This window comes from Bradysia coprophila, unplaced genomic scaffold (genome assembly GCF_014529535.1).
Source record: "Bradysia coprophila strain Holo2 unplaced genomic scaffold, BU_Bcop_v1 contig_350, whole genome shotgun sequence".
Classification (NCBI taxonomy): Eukaryota; Metazoa; Arthropoda; class Insecta; order Diptera; family Sciaridae; genus Bradysia; species Bradysia coprophila.
Genome location: NW_023503608.1, coordinates 10,127,197 through 10,146,074, shown reverse-complemented (window position 1 = coordinate 10,146,074; position 18,878 = coordinate 10,127,197). Strand labels below are relative to the sequence as shown.

General features: G+C 34.2%; 2 protein-coding genes across 4 annotated transcripts in view; one reads left to right on the top strand and one right to left on the bottom strand.

The window, feature by feature from the left end:
* LOC119080876 overlaps nt 1-11,728 on the bottom strand; it is a 41,959-nt gene extending 30,231 nt beyond the window's left edge. The window contains exons 1-2 of one of the 3 annotated variants that reach the window (XM_037189453.1): nt 11,417-11,728; nt 1,619-2,281 (exon numbers count right to left, since the gene is read on the bottom strand). In XM_037189453.1, the coding sequence (XP_037045348.1) occupies nt 1,619-1,796 (178 nt within the window). In that variant the 5' untranslated portion in view covers nt 1,797-2,281; nt 11,417-11,728. The remainder of the gene's footprint in view (nt 1-1,618; nt 2,282-11,416) is intronic. The other 2 variants (XM_037189454.1, XM_037189452.1) reach the window with 2 other exon arrangements.
* Nucleotides 11,729-14,080: 2,352 nt separating this feature from the next.
* On the top strand, nt 14,081-17,277 carry LOC119080877 (FAS-associated factor 1). Its single transcript, XM_037189455.1, has 8 exons — nt 14,081-14,238; nt 14,389-14,454; nt 14,653-14,839; nt 14,902-15,687; nt 15,745-15,808; nt 16,073-16,154; nt 16,214-16,978; nt 17,047-17,277. Exons 1-8 carry the CDS (start codon nt 14,200-14,202, stop codon nt 17,125-17,127), a joined length of 2,070 nt encoding a protein of 689 aa, XP_037045350.1. The 5' UTR covers nt 14,081-14,199; the 3' UTR covers nt 17,128-17,277.
* Nucleotides 17,278-18,878: the final 1,601 nt, after the last annotated feature.

Here is an 18,878-nt window from a genome sequence, read left to right as displayed (position 1 = left end):
AACGGAAGTTTCAGAGGAACGAAAATGTTTTTAAAATGTGTAATACATAACGACCTCCGTTTATTTGATTTCAATTTTTTTTTTTGGGTCGAACATGGTTAAGTTTTGTATACATAGAACATCGAAGCACAATCAATAAGTACTTCGCTTTGACTGAGCATATAAATAGATATGGTGTAGTGATACAGCCGGAGCCAAAGTGAATTATTAATATTGTTGCGGAAAATTCGCATTTAGGACGATAATTATTCTAGCACACGATGCAAAAATCAAATATGATTGCTAAATGAATACTAATAGTTATTAATATACGCTTCCGGGGTCGGTGTACTGAGATGGCGCATTTTGTAAATTTGATGAAAGTCAACGTAAGTCAATAAATTAATTTCAATTTGCAATTCAGTTAAAAACGGAAATAACATTAAGCTTTTATAGGCTGCAAGCATACGGGCCATTAGTATAATGAAGTTTGCTACTACGTTACAATTTGATCTAAATATTTTCAACTTATTGATGCAAAATCTTTTACTTCATTTGTTGTATCACAAATTTTTCTATAAAAGACCGCAATTTTACGTAGTTAATTGCTTATTTGTGCGCAGTGGTTGACAACAGATGACATAATCATACAATATATCTCGATCTCAATTCGAGAACATTATCAGGAACTGTAACAAAAATAAATTCATTGATAACAACAGCAGAAATTATAGCTGCAAAAATCTGTATTTAATTGAGCTATTCCGACAATCTGAATAATATTCAGTGAATATTAATTGATCAGCTCATAAAAAAATTGAGAACATAATCGTCCATTAAAGTATAATGTCGACTTCAGATTTTTAGCGTACTACTGAGAGAAAGTTAGGAAGAACGCATGAAATTTGACGTGCTAATAATTTTTGTATTTGGTTTTTGGTATACGAAAGATTTTTTGACGTATGATAATTTTTGACGCGTGAAATGTTTGGAGAAATGAGAAATGAGAAATGAGAAATGACTCGTGAAATTTGAATCAGAAAAATTACTGCCAAAACATTCAACTATTCCGTCTTTTTCTAAATTTCTTATTTCTCATACATATCTCATTTCTCTATATATTCGTTATGGATTATTTTTGGAAAGTAATGTTGTTGTTTTTTCAAAATATTCGACTTCAGAACTTATTCCGAATGCTAGCGAGATTTCTTGTTAAGTACTTTTTGACCGTGTATACTCCACCAGTTGAATCTAATTTATTAACTCATCAGTGATGGATCCAGACGTATCATTTAGAGACCTTTATTCTTCTACAAATATTCAAAATCTTTCGAATTGTATTTTACTCAGTGAATCAGTTGTGAATTAGTCATTCACTCTGTGCTTATTTTTCAAACAAATACAAAAGAATTTCCATTTATTAACATCGATTTCGTATGCGAAAGACTTTTATTTTTTGAGTAAATTGTAAATATTTAAAAGTTCATTTACGTAAGTAGACGTATAATGCAGATGAGGTCGATATTAAATCTGGTGGAAATGGATGGGTCCTTAAATAATTGTCCAATTCAAGCATCATCTACTCATCATTCCTCTTAGAAACTTACACTAAAAAATAAATTGAATAAAAAAAGCTTACCTGGCAAATTACTCGGCATGCCACACGGTCCCGGCGTTCGAGAATTATCCAAGAAATCCAAATCATATTTCCGTGCCGGCGGATAAGTGAGAGCGACATGGCCCCATGTCAAATTTATTAAAACACTAGATACAGCTAGCAGCACAATTTGTATCACAAAAAACTGTTGCGACGCCATGGTAATTTATGAAATATTTGCGATTTATTTACAAATTGTTTAACACTAAATTATTATTTATCTGAACATGATTTCACTAAATTTTCCGTTGTTGTTAGATTATCTCAGATCGCCGTCTTATTATTTAAATTTTATTTTTTTGATTTGATTTTTTTTTAGAAAACGCACATATCACGAACAAACGTTTGATTTGGATGTTTATGTTAAGTTAAACATATTTTTTCATCTTTCCAATATAATATTAAACTCGAAGCCAAATTATTATTTTTTGTTGATCCACTTAATTATTATGATAATTCTATTGAAATTTAATTCCGTTTTTGTGTGTGGTATGCGATGTCAAATTTATTATTAATATTTTTCGTCTATGTTTTTTAAATAATTTACTCTTATTGCGGCTGGTGTATGGTGAGATGATGCGATCGGACAGTGTGTATTTAGCGGGCCACTTTACTTTCTCGAATGAATGTTATTGATATTCAAATCTGCAAGAAAAAAAACAGCAATGAAAAAAAACGAAATTTTTAATGGAATTTTGACAAAATAATTGTTGAGTCAATGTATAATTGGTTAAAGCGCTTTTAATACGCTCTTATCTAACTGTAATTATCCGAAATTTTCGGAACGGAAATATTCTACTATTACTTGAATTTAAGTTTGCCTTTGAGTTTGCTTATGGTTCTGGTCGTTTTAATCAAACATGTTACACTTAGAGTGAAATTAAATTAGAGAAGAAAATTGGATAAGAAAACCCAGAAATAAAATAAGAGTCAACAAATGGGTGATGCCCGCTTGTGAAATGTTCGGTTTTTTGAACTTTTCTATCCTACTCGCTCTAACGACTTCGAATTATATTTGTTTCACTCGCACTTATGGCAATTCCAAGTGAATATGGATATTTCGATAAAAAAATGACTTTTCCCAACTCAGTGACAAAAAGTGAAACTTTCGTTGGCTTTCTGGAGAAAAACGTTGTGTGCAACTCGATGATAATAGTTATTTGTGAAACAAGCATCGCATGATGGTATTGCTAATTCAAGGCGAAGTCGAGGTTAGCAAAATATTGTGTGCCATAATATTAGTACAGTTCAGGCAAAAAAAGTTTCGAGTTATCTTGATTCACATCGTTTGATTTATTCATATGATCATTTCGAACAATTTTGTAGAAGAAACTATAAAAAAAATATTCACTCTCCGAGCGGCACGAAGTAGTTTCATTTTCTTATAATTCGCTAAAACTGTACGATGTTAGTGAATTATAAGAAAGTGAAACTTCTTTGCGCAGCTCGGAAGTGAATATTTTTTTAAAGTTTCTTCTACAAAATTGTTCGAAATGATCATATGAATAAATTAAACGATGTGCGTCGAGATAACTCGAAACTTTTTTTTTGTCTGAACTGTACTACATAATATACCAGCTGCATACAACGTTTTATGGAATGAGGAAAATCCAATAAATATCGGAGATAATTATATGTGTGGTCAGCAACATTAGTCCAGGCCTCCCACTAAATTTTGCCCTGTCCGAAATTCGGACATTTCGGACAATTTGTATAAAATTTCGGACATTTCCTGAAAAAATTTCGGACAAATGTTTTCCAGTTTTCACTAAAGAATCGCAATAGGAATAGTCTGTGAGACATTCCCTCACCAAATTTCAACGTTTTATATCAGCAGAATTTAGTGACAAATTCTAAGCTCAAAAATTTGTTTGGAGTATATTTTGACGTGACATGAATTGATCATTAACCGGTATATGACTTGAAAAATGTTTTACTAAAAGTATTGTTAAATTTGAGGAAGAGAAAAGTTTTAGAACGGTTTTATTCATATAAAACTAGTTGAACTTCCAGGCAACATACTTTTTTACCTCAGACGACCCTCAACTTCAATTCCAAAAATTTTGTACTAATGCTTAGAATAGTACATTACTATACCAGTGAAGTAATCTGATATCTCGTATCTCGCTGAAGCCCTCGGATACTTTTACTCATCGTGATGTATTTTACTTTACTAGTAAGGGAATGTAGCCTTTCTCTCACTAGTGAAAACCCTTTCCCTCGCTCGTAAAGTAAAACGTAATAATATACACTGGTATAGTAATGTACTATTGTTCGCTTGTTCGCACTTCAAATTTGTGCTTGATGCCTAATACGTTGACCTTCAAAACATCAGTCGTATTTTTACTTTTCGAAGTTCGATACGCCATGGCCATGTTCCAAAACGTTACTGCCACATTCATAAATCTATTTTTGACATCAGTACGTCACTTTGCGACCACTTTATGTACTTAATTACCCTACAGTAACAGTAGACTTTCGAAAAACCAAGAAAAATTTTTCTTGGTTTTTTTGGGTTTTGGAGCCCATTGAACCTTGAGGGATTTGTAAATTTTCCTTGTTAAATATAAAAATCCTAAGGACGTTGCAACTTCCATTGAGACACCTCAAGCATATTCCTTATGGTATTTTCTATGTTCCCGAACCAACCGAAAAAATTTGTCAATATGGGATGCAGAGTTTTTTGAATTTGACTGCCTTCAGAAGTTAAAGTTATCCTGAAGAAACCAGGAGAGCGTGTCTATCTCATCGATTATTAAAATATCTATGTGGAGGTTCGGATTGTGACGAGTGAAATGAAAGTAGTTTAAGTTAACAAATTCAGTAACGATTTAATCAAATTAAAATCGTTTTTAGTAAAACACTTATTTAATTAGCGAATGACTGTTGTTGACTGATCATCTATGTTGATATAAATTTTAAGACAAAGAATTGATACGCGGAAATTATAATTGAAAAATGTATCAAGCGCGCCGCAGGCGATTTTTTTTGTAGAGTCTTTTATAAGTTTCAATATTTAAATCCGGTCAGATCTTGAAGAAAATTTCGGACATTTCGGACAATTTCGGACAAATTGTAAAATTTCGGACATTTCGGACGTTTCGGACAAGTGGGACGCCTGCATTAGTCCTTTATCGTACTAGTGCGATAAAAACCCTTGCAAGTCCCTTAACAGGCGGCGTAAGTTGATAATAAATCACTGAATTGATTTTTCCTGTCTCGGTACAAACAATACCATTAACCCTTGATGTTATAAATAATTATTTCACTTCTAAGCTTTTTGTATCATGAGAGTCAAATCTATCAAATCAATCATTTAACATGATCATCATCGTCTTCTACAAAGTACAACTTTCTGCTTTCATCATAATTTTCCCACATTAGATGCACGTACATGACCTGATGTAAACAATGTTACGACGTTTGGGCTCGATTCAATGTAAATTGGAAACATCTAATTAATCTGTTGAACATTAAAACCGTCCTACCCCTTCGTCATTCAGACGTCTTCATTGAACCTGTTAATAAGTGCATGCACCGTCTAGTTGAAATGCGCTTACATAACACCGGAACTGCATCGTATAAAATGTTATATTATGTTGTAACCATAAAAAATTAATTCAAAGTTGTTTGCAGAAAACGAACTGTTTATAACCAGATTACGTTTCAACGCAGATATAATTAATCGAACGCTAACATTTATTACCTCTCCGCGTTTTGCGATGAAATAGCGTAGAGTTCATACTATAAACCGAAAAAAAACCGCGTTAGAGAAATATATTATAAGATGTTGTGTATTGAATGTGTATTCATGGAATTTTCAAACACTTTACTATGGTAACGAAATGCGGTCGTAATTAAACTTTTCAACATCTCTCAGGTATCGCATCATCAAATATTCATTGGTCGATTCGTTACACGAGAATATATGTGCGAATTTTTAATGAAAAAAAAAAACACAAAATAATAAATTCCTTGTTACGCCGTGATATTCGCATCATAGGCACACGGTGCACCTAATATATCGGAATAATTGTAAATTTGTAATGAACGAAATGGTGGAAAAAAAATTCTTGCATTAAATTTACCTGTATATACCTGTTGATTTGAGCGGTCATTATTACATATCTGATTATGAAGACGTTTAATTTACACCATACCAAAATTAGTATAGGCCGTGTTCATTACTCGAAAAAAATTGAGTATAAATAAATAAATTTCATTAAAAAAAAGCTTTCTCTTTTTAAAGAAATTTTTGGCGTAACTATAATAATTCCTTGGCCAAACATACTTTGTAAAACTTACATACACAACACATTGCGGTAAATTGCCTCTGGTAATAAAAACTCGTAGTATCGGTTGATTATTACTGGATAATGCGAATGAAATCAATTTACGGCAGACATACTGAAACGACGACGTGCGGATGATTTTGGAATTCATAAACAGATTTTTGATTTTAAAAGAAATCTAAACGTTACGAAAACTTCACGTGATTTTTTTGTACCTCGCCTTTTCATTGAAATTTGAAAATTTTTGCATTACTTTGTACCAAACCATTTCGACCAGCCAAAGTACACTTATTTATACACACGTTCTCCATTTGAAAACGTTCAATAATTGCAAATAATTGCGCAACAAAAAAGTAATTAGGAAAATTGCTGTAGTTTACGAATGAATTAATTTTCCTCATGGGGCGATTAACATCTTTGTGGTAATATCTCTTCATGGTTGGATGTTACTTTTAATATTTCTCTTTCTAAATTCAATTGCAATGTACAAAATTGAAATGTTGTTGCAATCTCGGCGAAATTTCCATATTTCACGTGCATTAAAAACTCATATTTAATTCTTGTGATTCTTTCAAATGTTTTTGTGCTAATTTTAAATTTAAATCTACTTTTATGGTTACAGCACGTTATACACTCCTTGGTTGAATCTCCATTTGCCATTAGATTTTTGAAATTTCGGTTTCGTACCAAGATTTCTAATTTTTGGATACAATCAACCTCTCTTCTGCATCAAAGAGGAAGCATTAGGAAATATTTTTTCCCATTCATAAGCTTCTTTTCGATATAAGGAAATTTAATGTTTTAATGACAATCTATAATCTAAATCTGAAAAAAAATCCATCGAGGTGTTCAGTTCAGTGTATTGGACCTGTTTTTTTTTTCCATGTTTTTACCCGTGTGGATAATATACCAGTAAAACCGGCTAGTTTTTATTCTTACATAAACACAAACTGTAACTGCCTTGCTTCAATGGGCACACGATTCACCTTACAACGTTGAAAAATGATCAAATTTAACCAAATCGGAAGTGAAGTGTACTTGTAAATTGGCTTCTTGCAGGTCTTGTTTTGCGCTCAAAGTACGCATTCATACAATAACCTCTTCTATTAGACCATAACAGGTAAATAGCTACTGTCTGCACAGCTTACAACCTCATCTAGTTTATTAAGTGAGGTCGTCAACCATAACACGAAACATACAACATTACGCACACATTGCAATTCAAGATGGTAATCGAAAACCTGTGTGTAACACTGTAGAAGAGTTTAATTCAAAGATTTTTTTTTACAAAATATCTCCAGGAAGAAACAACAAGAAAAAAAGCGAGTCGAAAAAAATCAATTTTTTTTCTGAGTCGGAATGAGAGACGCACAAAATTTACATACGAATGGTCCAAATGGTGGTATTATTCGAAAATATAAATATTCCATATGAATAAAACCGTCGTTCGTATGATATAAAAAAAAAACTTTCTAAGCGCGTGTTGTGTACGCAAAGGTCTGTTTTAATGTAATCGAAATATTTAACTTTGACTATAAATTAGATTTTATTATCGTTATTAATGATATGTGAAAGAAAAACGTATATATACGTGTAGTGTATAATATACTATTCTCATGTAAAAGCTTTATCTCCAATAAAAAATAAAATAAGAATATGGATGCTGCTTATATGCAACAAACAAAATACCAGTTTTAATATCAACATCGGACATCTAATGTTGGTATTATGAACCTGAGGATATCATGTTTTACTCATTAGGTTCCGCATTTATCTTTCATAATATCCATGTTTTTTTAACATTTAAAAGTAAGAAAAAGAAAAAACTGGGACCTGAGATAGGTGAAGAAGTTCTTTCTTATAATACAACATTATATTGCTGTAAAAAGATTCACTCAAGAAAAAGCTCACAAAATTGGCAGATCTTCATTAACCTTTGATGAATTTGCTATTCATCTGTAATCGACAACGCGACAAAAATAAGCGACGAACTCTGACTGTGTTTTCACTTGTATAGTAAACCGTATTGCTAAACGAATGATCTGAAGCTGATGCCATGAAGGTTAGCTTTTAGATTTTGTTTACTAGATTCTTAAATGTTATTGTGACGACGCGATTTATGAAAAAAAAAAAACATTCGCGGTGACTGAACATTCTAATTAATAAACGAACTGAACATACGGATAGGGGGTAGAAGGTAATTATTTTCTGGCCTGGTATGATATTTTAGGCTTCTCTGTTGTGAAAAGTATACAAGAGAGACGTGTTATGAATTTGTGCCACCGAGAATTGAAATACGACTCTTTTCAGCACTCATTTTAGTGTTGTAAAGTCACTTATTTCAGCAACCATTTGATGTGATATTACAACACTCAAAGCAGTGTTGATATGGAATTTGTATGAGTTGTTACAGCATTCGTTTGAGAAAATGCAAAGCAATGTGATCGATCAAATTTGAAGAGTGATTGTTTACAATGAAAATTATGATTTTTTGTGCTCTTGTCTATTTCAATTCTCGGTTGGCACAAAGCATGTTGTGTTACACGTATTGTAATGAGATTTTTTCAATCAAATCAACATTACAATACTTGTAACACAATATACTATTACAACTGCCTTCCTCACTTTTTCATGTCTTGGAGACGAACACTTTGTTCGGGCTACAACTCGCGAAATTGTTTAAAACAAATCTTCCAAGACAGACACGTAAATAACTAATATAATACTAACTATTTTGTGTTTGCAATGTTATTGTAACATTTGTTTCAAGAATGGCCAATATGTCGTTACATAAAACAGCTTCTTGCTTTGACTTATCTGGACCAGAATGTATTCGTTCCTTTAAGAATGTGAATGTGAATGTGTACACATTTAAACAAGGAATTTGCATATGGATATGAGGGTAAAAGTTCTGTAGAGTAGTGAATTTTTCTCATCAATATTAACAGATTATTGAATCTATTACTTCATTTGTGTTTGATAAAAAATCTATAACTTCAATATTTTTATCATACATTTCGCTATAAAAGAGAAGACTAAACAGGCAGAGCTCATTGATTTTTATTGATGTTGTAATTGTCGATAGCAGATGACTGTCCGTCCTTATCTTTTCAAGTCTTCATATAATTTTTTTCTGTGGAAACTTCTCTTTTTAGTTGATTGACTAGTTTTTCCTCAAGCTAGATGTAACTGTTACTATTTCGGAGAAAAAAAAAGTTTTTCTCCTACATAAATCCTGAACAACAAAAGATTGATCGGCCAATTATGAATAAAATCTTGATTTGCTGGAATTCAGAATCCACACACAAACTCATAATTAATAACTTTTGATGAAGTTACCCATTTCAAATACCTTTTTGAATTCCAACTAGCCATCATTGTAATTTGTAATTGTATGCTTCAAATTGGACGTTATTATTATTATTAGGTAATATGCTACAATATAAAAATATAATAAATTACTCTCGTCACTGTCAAGGTTAACGTTTTTTCATGTGTTTGATAGTTTAACAAATTATCATCCCAAACGAGCAAGAATGCAAAATCTGCATTTCAACCGAGAGACAAAGAGGAAGAAAAAAATACCCAACAGAAAAACTTTTAATTTGATCGATGATCTCACATCAATTCTTGCAAAGAAGCGAAGAAGTTACACCTTTATCTGATGATTGTGACTTGAATAGATGGTAAATAAAAAAATTATTTTAAATCCAAACAAGATGGAAAGATTTTATTTTTAACTCATCTAGGCTCTTATTGATGAATTATAAATGGATTTTAGATACCGTGGGGGTAATAATGTAACTGAAAAGATACGTTTCGTTTCGGTGGCATGCAAATATATGGAATTATATTTATTTGCACTACATACTACGTACACATTTTAAAATTCATTGTAAATTGCATTTGGTGTTCGAATAAAGTGATAATAACTTAGGACAATTATGCACGGCGTATTGTTTAAATTAATGACTACAATTATCTTCACATTTGAAAGTCTTGTAAAATTGAATTTGAGGTTGAAGAATTCGTGAATTTTAATATTCAGATCGAATAGCCAAGGCCAACATATGCTTATTGGTGGCATATAATCGTGGGATTTGTGCATAAATTGAAAAGATTTGTCATCACATTCTGTCGATGGTACAACGTCATAAAACATTGATCTAAATGAAGATGATTTATATTCGTAATTTTTCCAGTTTTGATCTTCCTGAAACTGGGCATTTTAAGATGGCATTGAAAAAAACAAAACAATTTTCATTAATCAACCTAAAGTCGAAATAATATATTAAGTCCGTAAAATAACTTACGTAATTGTTTGGAACTTTGTTTTTTGCCTTGGACGGTTCCATCCCTCGCGTTCGGCTCAAGCTGCAAACACCACACTCGGCAAAATAAAAAGTTCCAAACAAACATGTAAGTTATTTTACTCGCTCCCCCGGTAATAAGTTTTACGTGGTACTGCAATGTAAATGGCACTTCGCTCATATGAAATATCCATTTACATTTCCTAATCCCGTAAGGCACAGTACGCACGTGAGTCAAAAGTTTACTTTGACGAGTGGGAACGCTGCGCTCACCTTTGGGTCCCAACTCGTCAAAATAAAAATTGGGACCCACGAATGTAATGTACTATTAACGCTCATGTCAATGAAGTAATGGCTAATTTACCAGGAGGGCAATGAGTAAAATGACTTATGAGGTGTTAAAATGTTTGGTATTTTTGCGCGAAATAAAGGTAGGTGGTGAAATATCTGGCGAAGCAGTTTCTATCAATGAATGTCGTAAACCATACCGGCACACATTTCTTTCTTACTTAAAAGTGAAAATATTTGTTTGTTTTTTTAAAGTGCCAATCGTCGACGTCTGAAATGGCTAACTGCACTAATAGGTAAAAGCAAGTTTCCAATTTATCGATTTGTTTAAAGAAACATTTTATTATTAAAGGCTTAATTAATTATAATTTATTTCCTCTGCCTCGTAATGACATATTTCCTTAGGAATTTTGCTGTTTTGTGGGTTTCTTAAAAATTTTGAATTCATTTATGTAAGAGGTGGGGTTTTCTACACAGATGTTGTTGCCTCAAACGTTTTAATTCTGTGTGAACAGTCTGATTTGGCTGAACAAATACCATTCAGTCTGCAGATATCTGCAGATATTTTTGGAAAAAAATCGATCACTTCAAAAGTGTTGATGCGCAGTAGTTATATGTGGGACTAAGAATTATAAGCAGATAAATTTCATGCGCAAAAAACTCTTCTCCTCACATATGTAAATATTATACACAGACAAAAAGAATTAATTTAATGCAAAAAATAGCATTTCATGTGCAAAAAAAAAATTAAAGTCAACAAAAACAATCCGTTCTTGCATTTCATCACGCTTGCTTACGTCATATGACTTAAACCGCAACTTTTCCATATATAAATAAATAAAACATAGAAACATTTGAAAGACTACGAAAAAAAAATGTAAATAACTTACCTTTCAATAAGAAAATTCCCAAGCAAACGTTATCCAAATATCCGCTAATAGAAGTTAATCTGATCACTTTTTCTCACTGTTACACGAAAACTATAAATCACAAAACAAATTGGTCCACGACTAATAGTCGATTTAATAGAAAATCGATTTTTTGCAGCAATTTTTGTTCAAAAAATTAACACAAAAAAAAACAGATTTGAAACGCCACAGCAAGACTGTCTAGTAGACACAACGTAAAACGAACAAAGCGAATAGACGTGATCGCACCACGAACTCCGGAAAGTGACTAAACATTCCTCAGCCTCAACTTTTCAGCTAAAAGAATGTTGTTGTATTAACGATCCTAATGTTAATTTACCTTTACGAAAGCGAAGTCAATTTCGTTAGCCGATCGTTTCGTATATATATATGTTTATCATGGCTTTCAGAGACGCGATCGGAGAGAATTTATTGGTATCTTTTTAAATGGTTGAATATACGATGAAATTGCTGAGAGAATATATTTTTTTTAATTGCACGTTTCTTAAGCCTTTACTATTGCATACTACCATCATCAAAAAAGCAGTAAACATTGAGCAAAACACCTTGCACATGCTTTGTTTTTATTAGTACCTAAATTTTAATTCATAATGTGTGTCTTTTTAGTATTGTTTTGAGTCATTTATAGTTGTGGATCTCGGGGAAAATAAGTTGATTTGGTTGTATGTAAGGAAATAAGGAAATATGAAATTCTGTTGTTGATAGGGTTTGTTGCTTCACTCTTTATAGATGTCGCTGTTTAAAATCATTTTAGAAATGATGAAAAAATCTTAGAAACCGAAAACATAAACCGGAATTCATGGCTAATTATTGCCGCTAACTTCTGTTTTAGTTCAGTTTTTGCCAATGATTGTATTTATAGGGTAGAAAGTTGGTGGCAAGCCTGCAACAGCTAACGTTTTGAATCCAAAACTGGATCATTTCTATCTATATTTCTCTCAATTATTAAAATCACAGGACTGCTCGTAGCATGAGCACTAATTGACAATAACCCGAATAACCCATACAACAAAAACAAATCATCTACACTCGCGGAAAAAACAAACAGACATATTTTCTGTTGCTTGGTTTACTGGTTTTTTGTGAATTTTGCATGTATTTTTATATGGAGAAATGTAAAACACAGAAACAGAAAATGTGTCGGTTTTCAAAATTCCGTGTTTACGAAAGAAACGTAGTGTCTACCGTGATTTTATCAGCCTCATAGTATTTTATATGTTCATGCTAGGAGTAGTGCTGTGTTAAAATATAAAGCGTCGTTTATATCAATGAAAGTATACTCTACAGGTATGGTCTAATGTCAAAATTTGTATGGAGCGGAGGAAATAGCGTTTTCATATAAAGAAACTCACCTCTCAATGATTTTTATTGAAAGGTGAGTTTGTTTATATGAAATCGCTATTTCCTCCGGTTTGTATGGATAGACCATACCTGGTTTGTATATTCATTGGTTTATATTACTCTTCAGCAGGTAATTGTATGGGTGAAATTTTCTACTGCTATTTATATTAAGACATTAACTCGAGCATAAAGTTTGTATTTTGCCTTCGATACAATGCACTTCAAGCATGAGTGTTATTCTAACAAATTTTTGCGCTGTAAAAAAATCTGAAAACATTTTTATACAAAATCGTACTCTATTTGGCAGCTGGAAATTGAAGCACTTTTGCTTGAAGTGCGTTGCTACGTATAATATAACAACTAGTAGATTGATAAATAAACTTATCAAGGATTGGAAATCATGCTTAAATAGACATATCGACATCCGAGAAGGGCTCTGTTCGAATTCGAAGTTGTTGGTCCATTTTACATTCATTCGAAAAAAAGTGGAAGCCTGAAGCTATTTAAGGCTGACACTTGATGAATTTGACCTGTCACATACGGCTATTCATCTGTTATCGATAACGAAGACAAAAATAATGACACGCTCTGGGTAACATGGTCCTTTATATAGTAAAATACATGATAACAAATTGAAGTACAAGATTTGAAATCAACCGATTAAAAATACTTTGATCGCCGTCGATTGAAGTAATACACCCGATAATATAATACTGGCCATATGCTTGCCGCCTGGAACAGTTTTTCATGACTTGATCTTAAACTGCAAATACCAAATTGAAATTTTGAGATTTCAGTTTCAGACCTTAAGTAGACTTGAGCTGAAATGGGTCAGATCGCTCTTCCGAAATTTAATTTTTATGTGAGTTCTACTCACTGCAACTATCTACATTTCAATTTCGACTAATATTTAAGTCTAAAAATTGTCAGATCATTTTCAGATTCAATCAGAACTAAGATCAGAATCAGATCAGATCCAAATTTTCCGATCAGATTCATATATAGACTGTAAGCTATAAATTCCAGTTCAATCTGAAAATAAAACAGATCAACCTGATATTTTTCGACTCCAGAGCTCAATCAATCATTGTTTTAAAACGATAAATATTGGTTTATGGAAGACATTTTTGTGGAACTACTTAAATATTATAACATTTTGAGCGTTTTGTGATGCGACTACTCTCATTTATTTAAATCATTCTGTAATTTTGAAAAAATAATTCACAATGTACGGAGGCAACTTACGCCATCTCTGCAAGTATCTTGAAAATATCCGTAGGTGTCATAAAAAATTTCCACTTTTAAAGTCAACTCAGTCAATACACAGTCAACACAAGCACTGCTTAGAAAGAATCATACTAATTTCTGTTTATTTATTTTTATTTTGGTCTCAGCGCTCAGATATGTCTGAGTCACATGAGGATATTCTTGCCAGCTTTCAGGTAATGCTCATTTAAGCTGGACGCCAGTTTTTCGATTGATTAATTTAAAATTTCGATTCCCTGAGGTTATGTCTGACAATGACTGACAAAATTTAATTTCCCTTTCTTTATTCATCACAAGAACTAATTTTGTTGTTTTGTCGTTCGCAGAGCATTACGGGAATCGATCTTGCAGAGGCAATTTACCATTTGGAAGAATCTAACTGGAATTTGCTGGTATGTAAATTAAACTCACTTTTTTCTTTTTCTTTCTTTTGTTTCACAACATACACATACATGCGTTCGTAGTTACGCAGCGTTAAAAAAGAATTCACAAAAATTGAACATTTCTGTCACAATATTTGTTTGTTTGACTCCGATGGTTACTCTAAAAGACGCTAATTGTAATTCGGAAATGTTTCGTAATTCTTGCAGAACGCTATTCATCGAGTACTACCTCAAGATAATATCGAACAAGAATTTTCTACGTTAAGTGCGTCACACACGAATAGAAATGCTGTGGACGAGGGACTCAACAATCTCGATGTTGAATCCAACGTTGATGAAGTAATGACCGTACCCTCGTCTCCAGTATCCACATTTCGGAACATTTATCATTCAGGTAAAACAGCCACAATCAGCACTCTACACTCACAACGACTCAACGTGATTTCACTGTTTCAGAATCATCTACATCTTCCAACAACCATCACACAATTGGCGATCATAGTGAGAGTGGAAGCAGTAGTGGCATTAGCTCCAGTAGCAGTTCCAAATCACCAAGGGAATTATCGTTCAACATACACTTAAAGTATGAGATTCACAAAATTAAAATTCTGGATACGTCAACGGTTGCTGATCTCAAAGCGAAAATTATGTCTGCGACGTCCATTCCCATCTGTAGACAGATACTAACCGGATGGATACCGAATGAGGCCAATTGCACCGAGTCAACGATTCTACGTACATTGAATTTGGATCCGTCAAATGAATTGATATTGAAAGATGCCAATGATGAAGATTTTATGGACGAGGACGGTTTAGAGACTAATACGCGTGCAAACGAAATATTTACGGTGAACATTACACGGCAACCGGATGGGGATAAATTTTCGCTACAATTCCCCGGTCGGCAGAAATTTCTGGATGTGAAGACGGATGTTTATACGCTAACCACCATTCCCGTTCGACACCAAGTGTGGACGGGCTGGCCGGACAACATAACCAATCAAATGACATTGGCTCAATCCGGCATCGAACCAGTTGTCAATGTGGTATTGAGCCGGGCCACCGAAAATCCATCCGGTTCACAGCCATCATCGGCTACCAGTCGTTCGTCGGATGTTATTGAAGTGGACAATTCGGATGAAAATAGTTCGGACGATAACGATTTTCAGGATGCTAACGATGATTTCAATGAATATTACACCGACACGTCGGTAGCGGCACGACGTCCAATCGAAGATCTGAGTAAATTTTAATTGATCGGTCCGTGTTAAATGTGAATTTAATTGAGTTTTATTTCAGTAACGGACGAAACAAGTGATGAAATTACTGGTTCGGTTCAATTTGTTGAAAACTACATTGCAAGGTTCGTATCGAAAAGTGTTTGTCTTCTTATGTTACGATGCAACAATGAAAATTGCAATTGAAAGAAAGTAACGTAAAAGAGCAGCGACTGAATTCGACGTGCGTATTTCTCTGTTGTTTCGTTGTTTAGCACAATGACATCATTCCGTAATCTAAATTGAATTGCGTAGAAATAATTCGTATCTTAGTAGAACAATGCGAAGTTTACATTCCGCATCGTCAAGATAGTTCGATTTATATTTATCGTAACGCTTTTCAATTTTAGGTATGGCGATCCACATCCGGATTTCTATCGAGGTAGCCTACAAGACGCATTAAACGAAGCTTGCTACAAGCCCGCAAGAGATGTAATGTCCATTCTCTTACTCATTTTTTACCTAAACTAACCATTTCGTTGTGATTACAGCGCAAACTACTCGCCATTTATTTGCACCACGATGGCAGCGTACTTATTCACGTATTCTGTGAGGTGCTACTCAAATGCGACAGCATACAACAAACGTTACTTCACAACTTCATTCTGTACGGCTGGGACTTAACACACGAGAGCAACAAAAATATGTTTCTGTCCGCCCTATCCGCATGCAGTAATCCGACCGCAATGATTACAGTTCGTAACATACCTGTAAATCAGCTGCCCGCTATTGTGATAATTGGCAAAAGTCGGAGCACATGCGAAGTACTTTCTGTGATTCACGGCAACTGTGGCAAGGATGAAATGTTCAATAAGTTACTGGAAACGATCAACATGTATTCGGATCAGCGTGACATCGAAGTTCGCGAAGAGGACGAACGAGCCGCACGGGAAGCGGTCAAATTCGAGCAGGACGTAGCGTACAACGAAAGTCTGGAGGCTGACCGCCGAAAAGAGGAAGCAAAGTTACAGAAGGAGCGCGCTTTGGCTAATGAAAAGAAGCGTTTGGAATCGGAACGGCAAGAGATCGAAGCCGTTCGAGAAGCGAATCGTTTGGACGCCGAGCGTTGTGTTCCCGTTGAGCCACCAGCTGATGCAAAAGGAATAACCAAAATTCGCGTACGAAAGCCGACTGGTGAATTTATTCTGAGACGATTCACCGTCGACACAAAGCTTAGTATTCTGTTCAAATTCATCGAGTCACAAGGATTTCCCATGGACGAGTACAAAGTTATTTCCAGTTTTCCGCGTCGTGATGTGAGTACACCTAGTACACCTACAACATAGAGTCTTCTGTATTTGACCATATTTTCATGTTGTTTCAGCTAACCACCGTTGACGCAGCCGAGACACTGGAACACTACAAGCTATGTCCGCAAGAGACAGTGATCTTAGAATTACGATGATGGATTATTCTACAGAAAAAAGCCGATGCTTCATCTCTATCAAAACAAACTCTCTTCTGTTGATTAAAAACACATTTAAACTTAACTTTTAGTCATTTGTATCAACAAGAACAACCACAAAATTGAAATTTGTCAAAGTGGAAATTTGAAGTTTGGTTTTTGTTTTCAACGATTCGACTCGTTTACAAGTTCATTGGGATGATGTTTTTTATGCCCAAAATCAAACCGTGTAAATTTTACTTTGCTTTTTGGCCAACAGAAACGAATCATTTTGAGATAATGAGAAACTTCACACTTATAAATCTTCAGCGACTTAAAAAGTCTTTCCTCAATAAATGCTTTATCCATTTTTCGACAACGTCTTGGTGATTTTGCTTGACCTCAAGAGATTGTTGATCTATAATTATATGGACATGATCGTTATTTGTTTGAAATTTGTTGGATTTGTCAGGCTTTATCTACTGGTCTTGTCTCCCGTAGAATTGAACAATAGTGTAAATCTACAAGAAATATGCTCAGCCGTTTTCGAATTCCGAACGCAGAGGTAGAACAATTAGAAAATCTAAAATCCAATTACGAGAAGGGGTGCGACGAAGTTTAATAATCGATACATCAAACTAAACTGATTTCTCTATCTGTCCATCTCGCGAAACCAAAAAAATTCGTCATTTATGGCACAAGGACACAGCATTTTCATGCTTCGGGGCCGAAAATGAGGGCAATTTTTCGAATTTTCTCGGGTTTCCGGCCCTCTGCATGAAAACTCACATGTGCACCTGTTTGGGACGGTTGATTTAAGGCACTTTCGCTTGTAAGCCTCACTTCGTTCGGCCTACAATCCGCGAAATTGCCTAAAATCAATCGTCCAAAACAGGTACACAAATGACTATTTCATGTGACGTATTGAGTTTTTCAAGCTTGCTGAGGGAGCCGAAAGTAAAAAAATGTCAATTTTGGGAGCCGAAAGTTTTAATTGACATTCTTTTACTTTCGGTTCCCTTAACAAAATCATGAAAAACTTGATACGTCACGCGTAAGTGAACGGTCCGTGTGACGTAAATAACTATTTCATGCCTTGGGTCTATGCGGAATTTTTCTAGTAATTTAGGCCCTCAGCATGAAAAGTTGTATATGCATCTGTTGTGGACGGTTTATTTTAGGCACTTTCGCTTGTCGCCCTCACTTCGTTCGGGCTACAACTCGCGATATTGCCTAAAATATACCGTCCACAACAGATACGTAGGTAAATAACTATTTCATGCCTTGCTTGGGGAGAAAATAGCTACTTTTGTCCCACTAACCAATATAAATCAATTTTCGCCCAACCCAACCTCGGGCCTCGGCATGCACACTTTCCCTTTGTTATGTAAAAATTATTCATGTGGGTGGTTTGGACGGTTGATTTTAGGAAATTTCGCGAAAGTGCCTAACATCAATCGTCCAAGACTAGGTACATATGCAATTTTGCATGCAAAGGGGCGATAGCTCGAGTAAAAAAAATCCAAAGTTGACCTCATTTTCGTTGTCGAAGCATGAAAATAACTATTCAAGATGCAAAGGAGCAATGAATTGGCATCCGCTTGAAATGGGAAGCTACTGTAGGACCATTCTTGGCGCGGCACTGGCTTTAGTAAATAAAAACAAAATTCGATTTGAATAGTTTTTAACATAATCCGGCTTAAAAACTTTTCCATAGAGAGGCTGATAGGAGGGGTTTTTAGCCCCGTACGAAGTACAAGGGGCTAATAGGA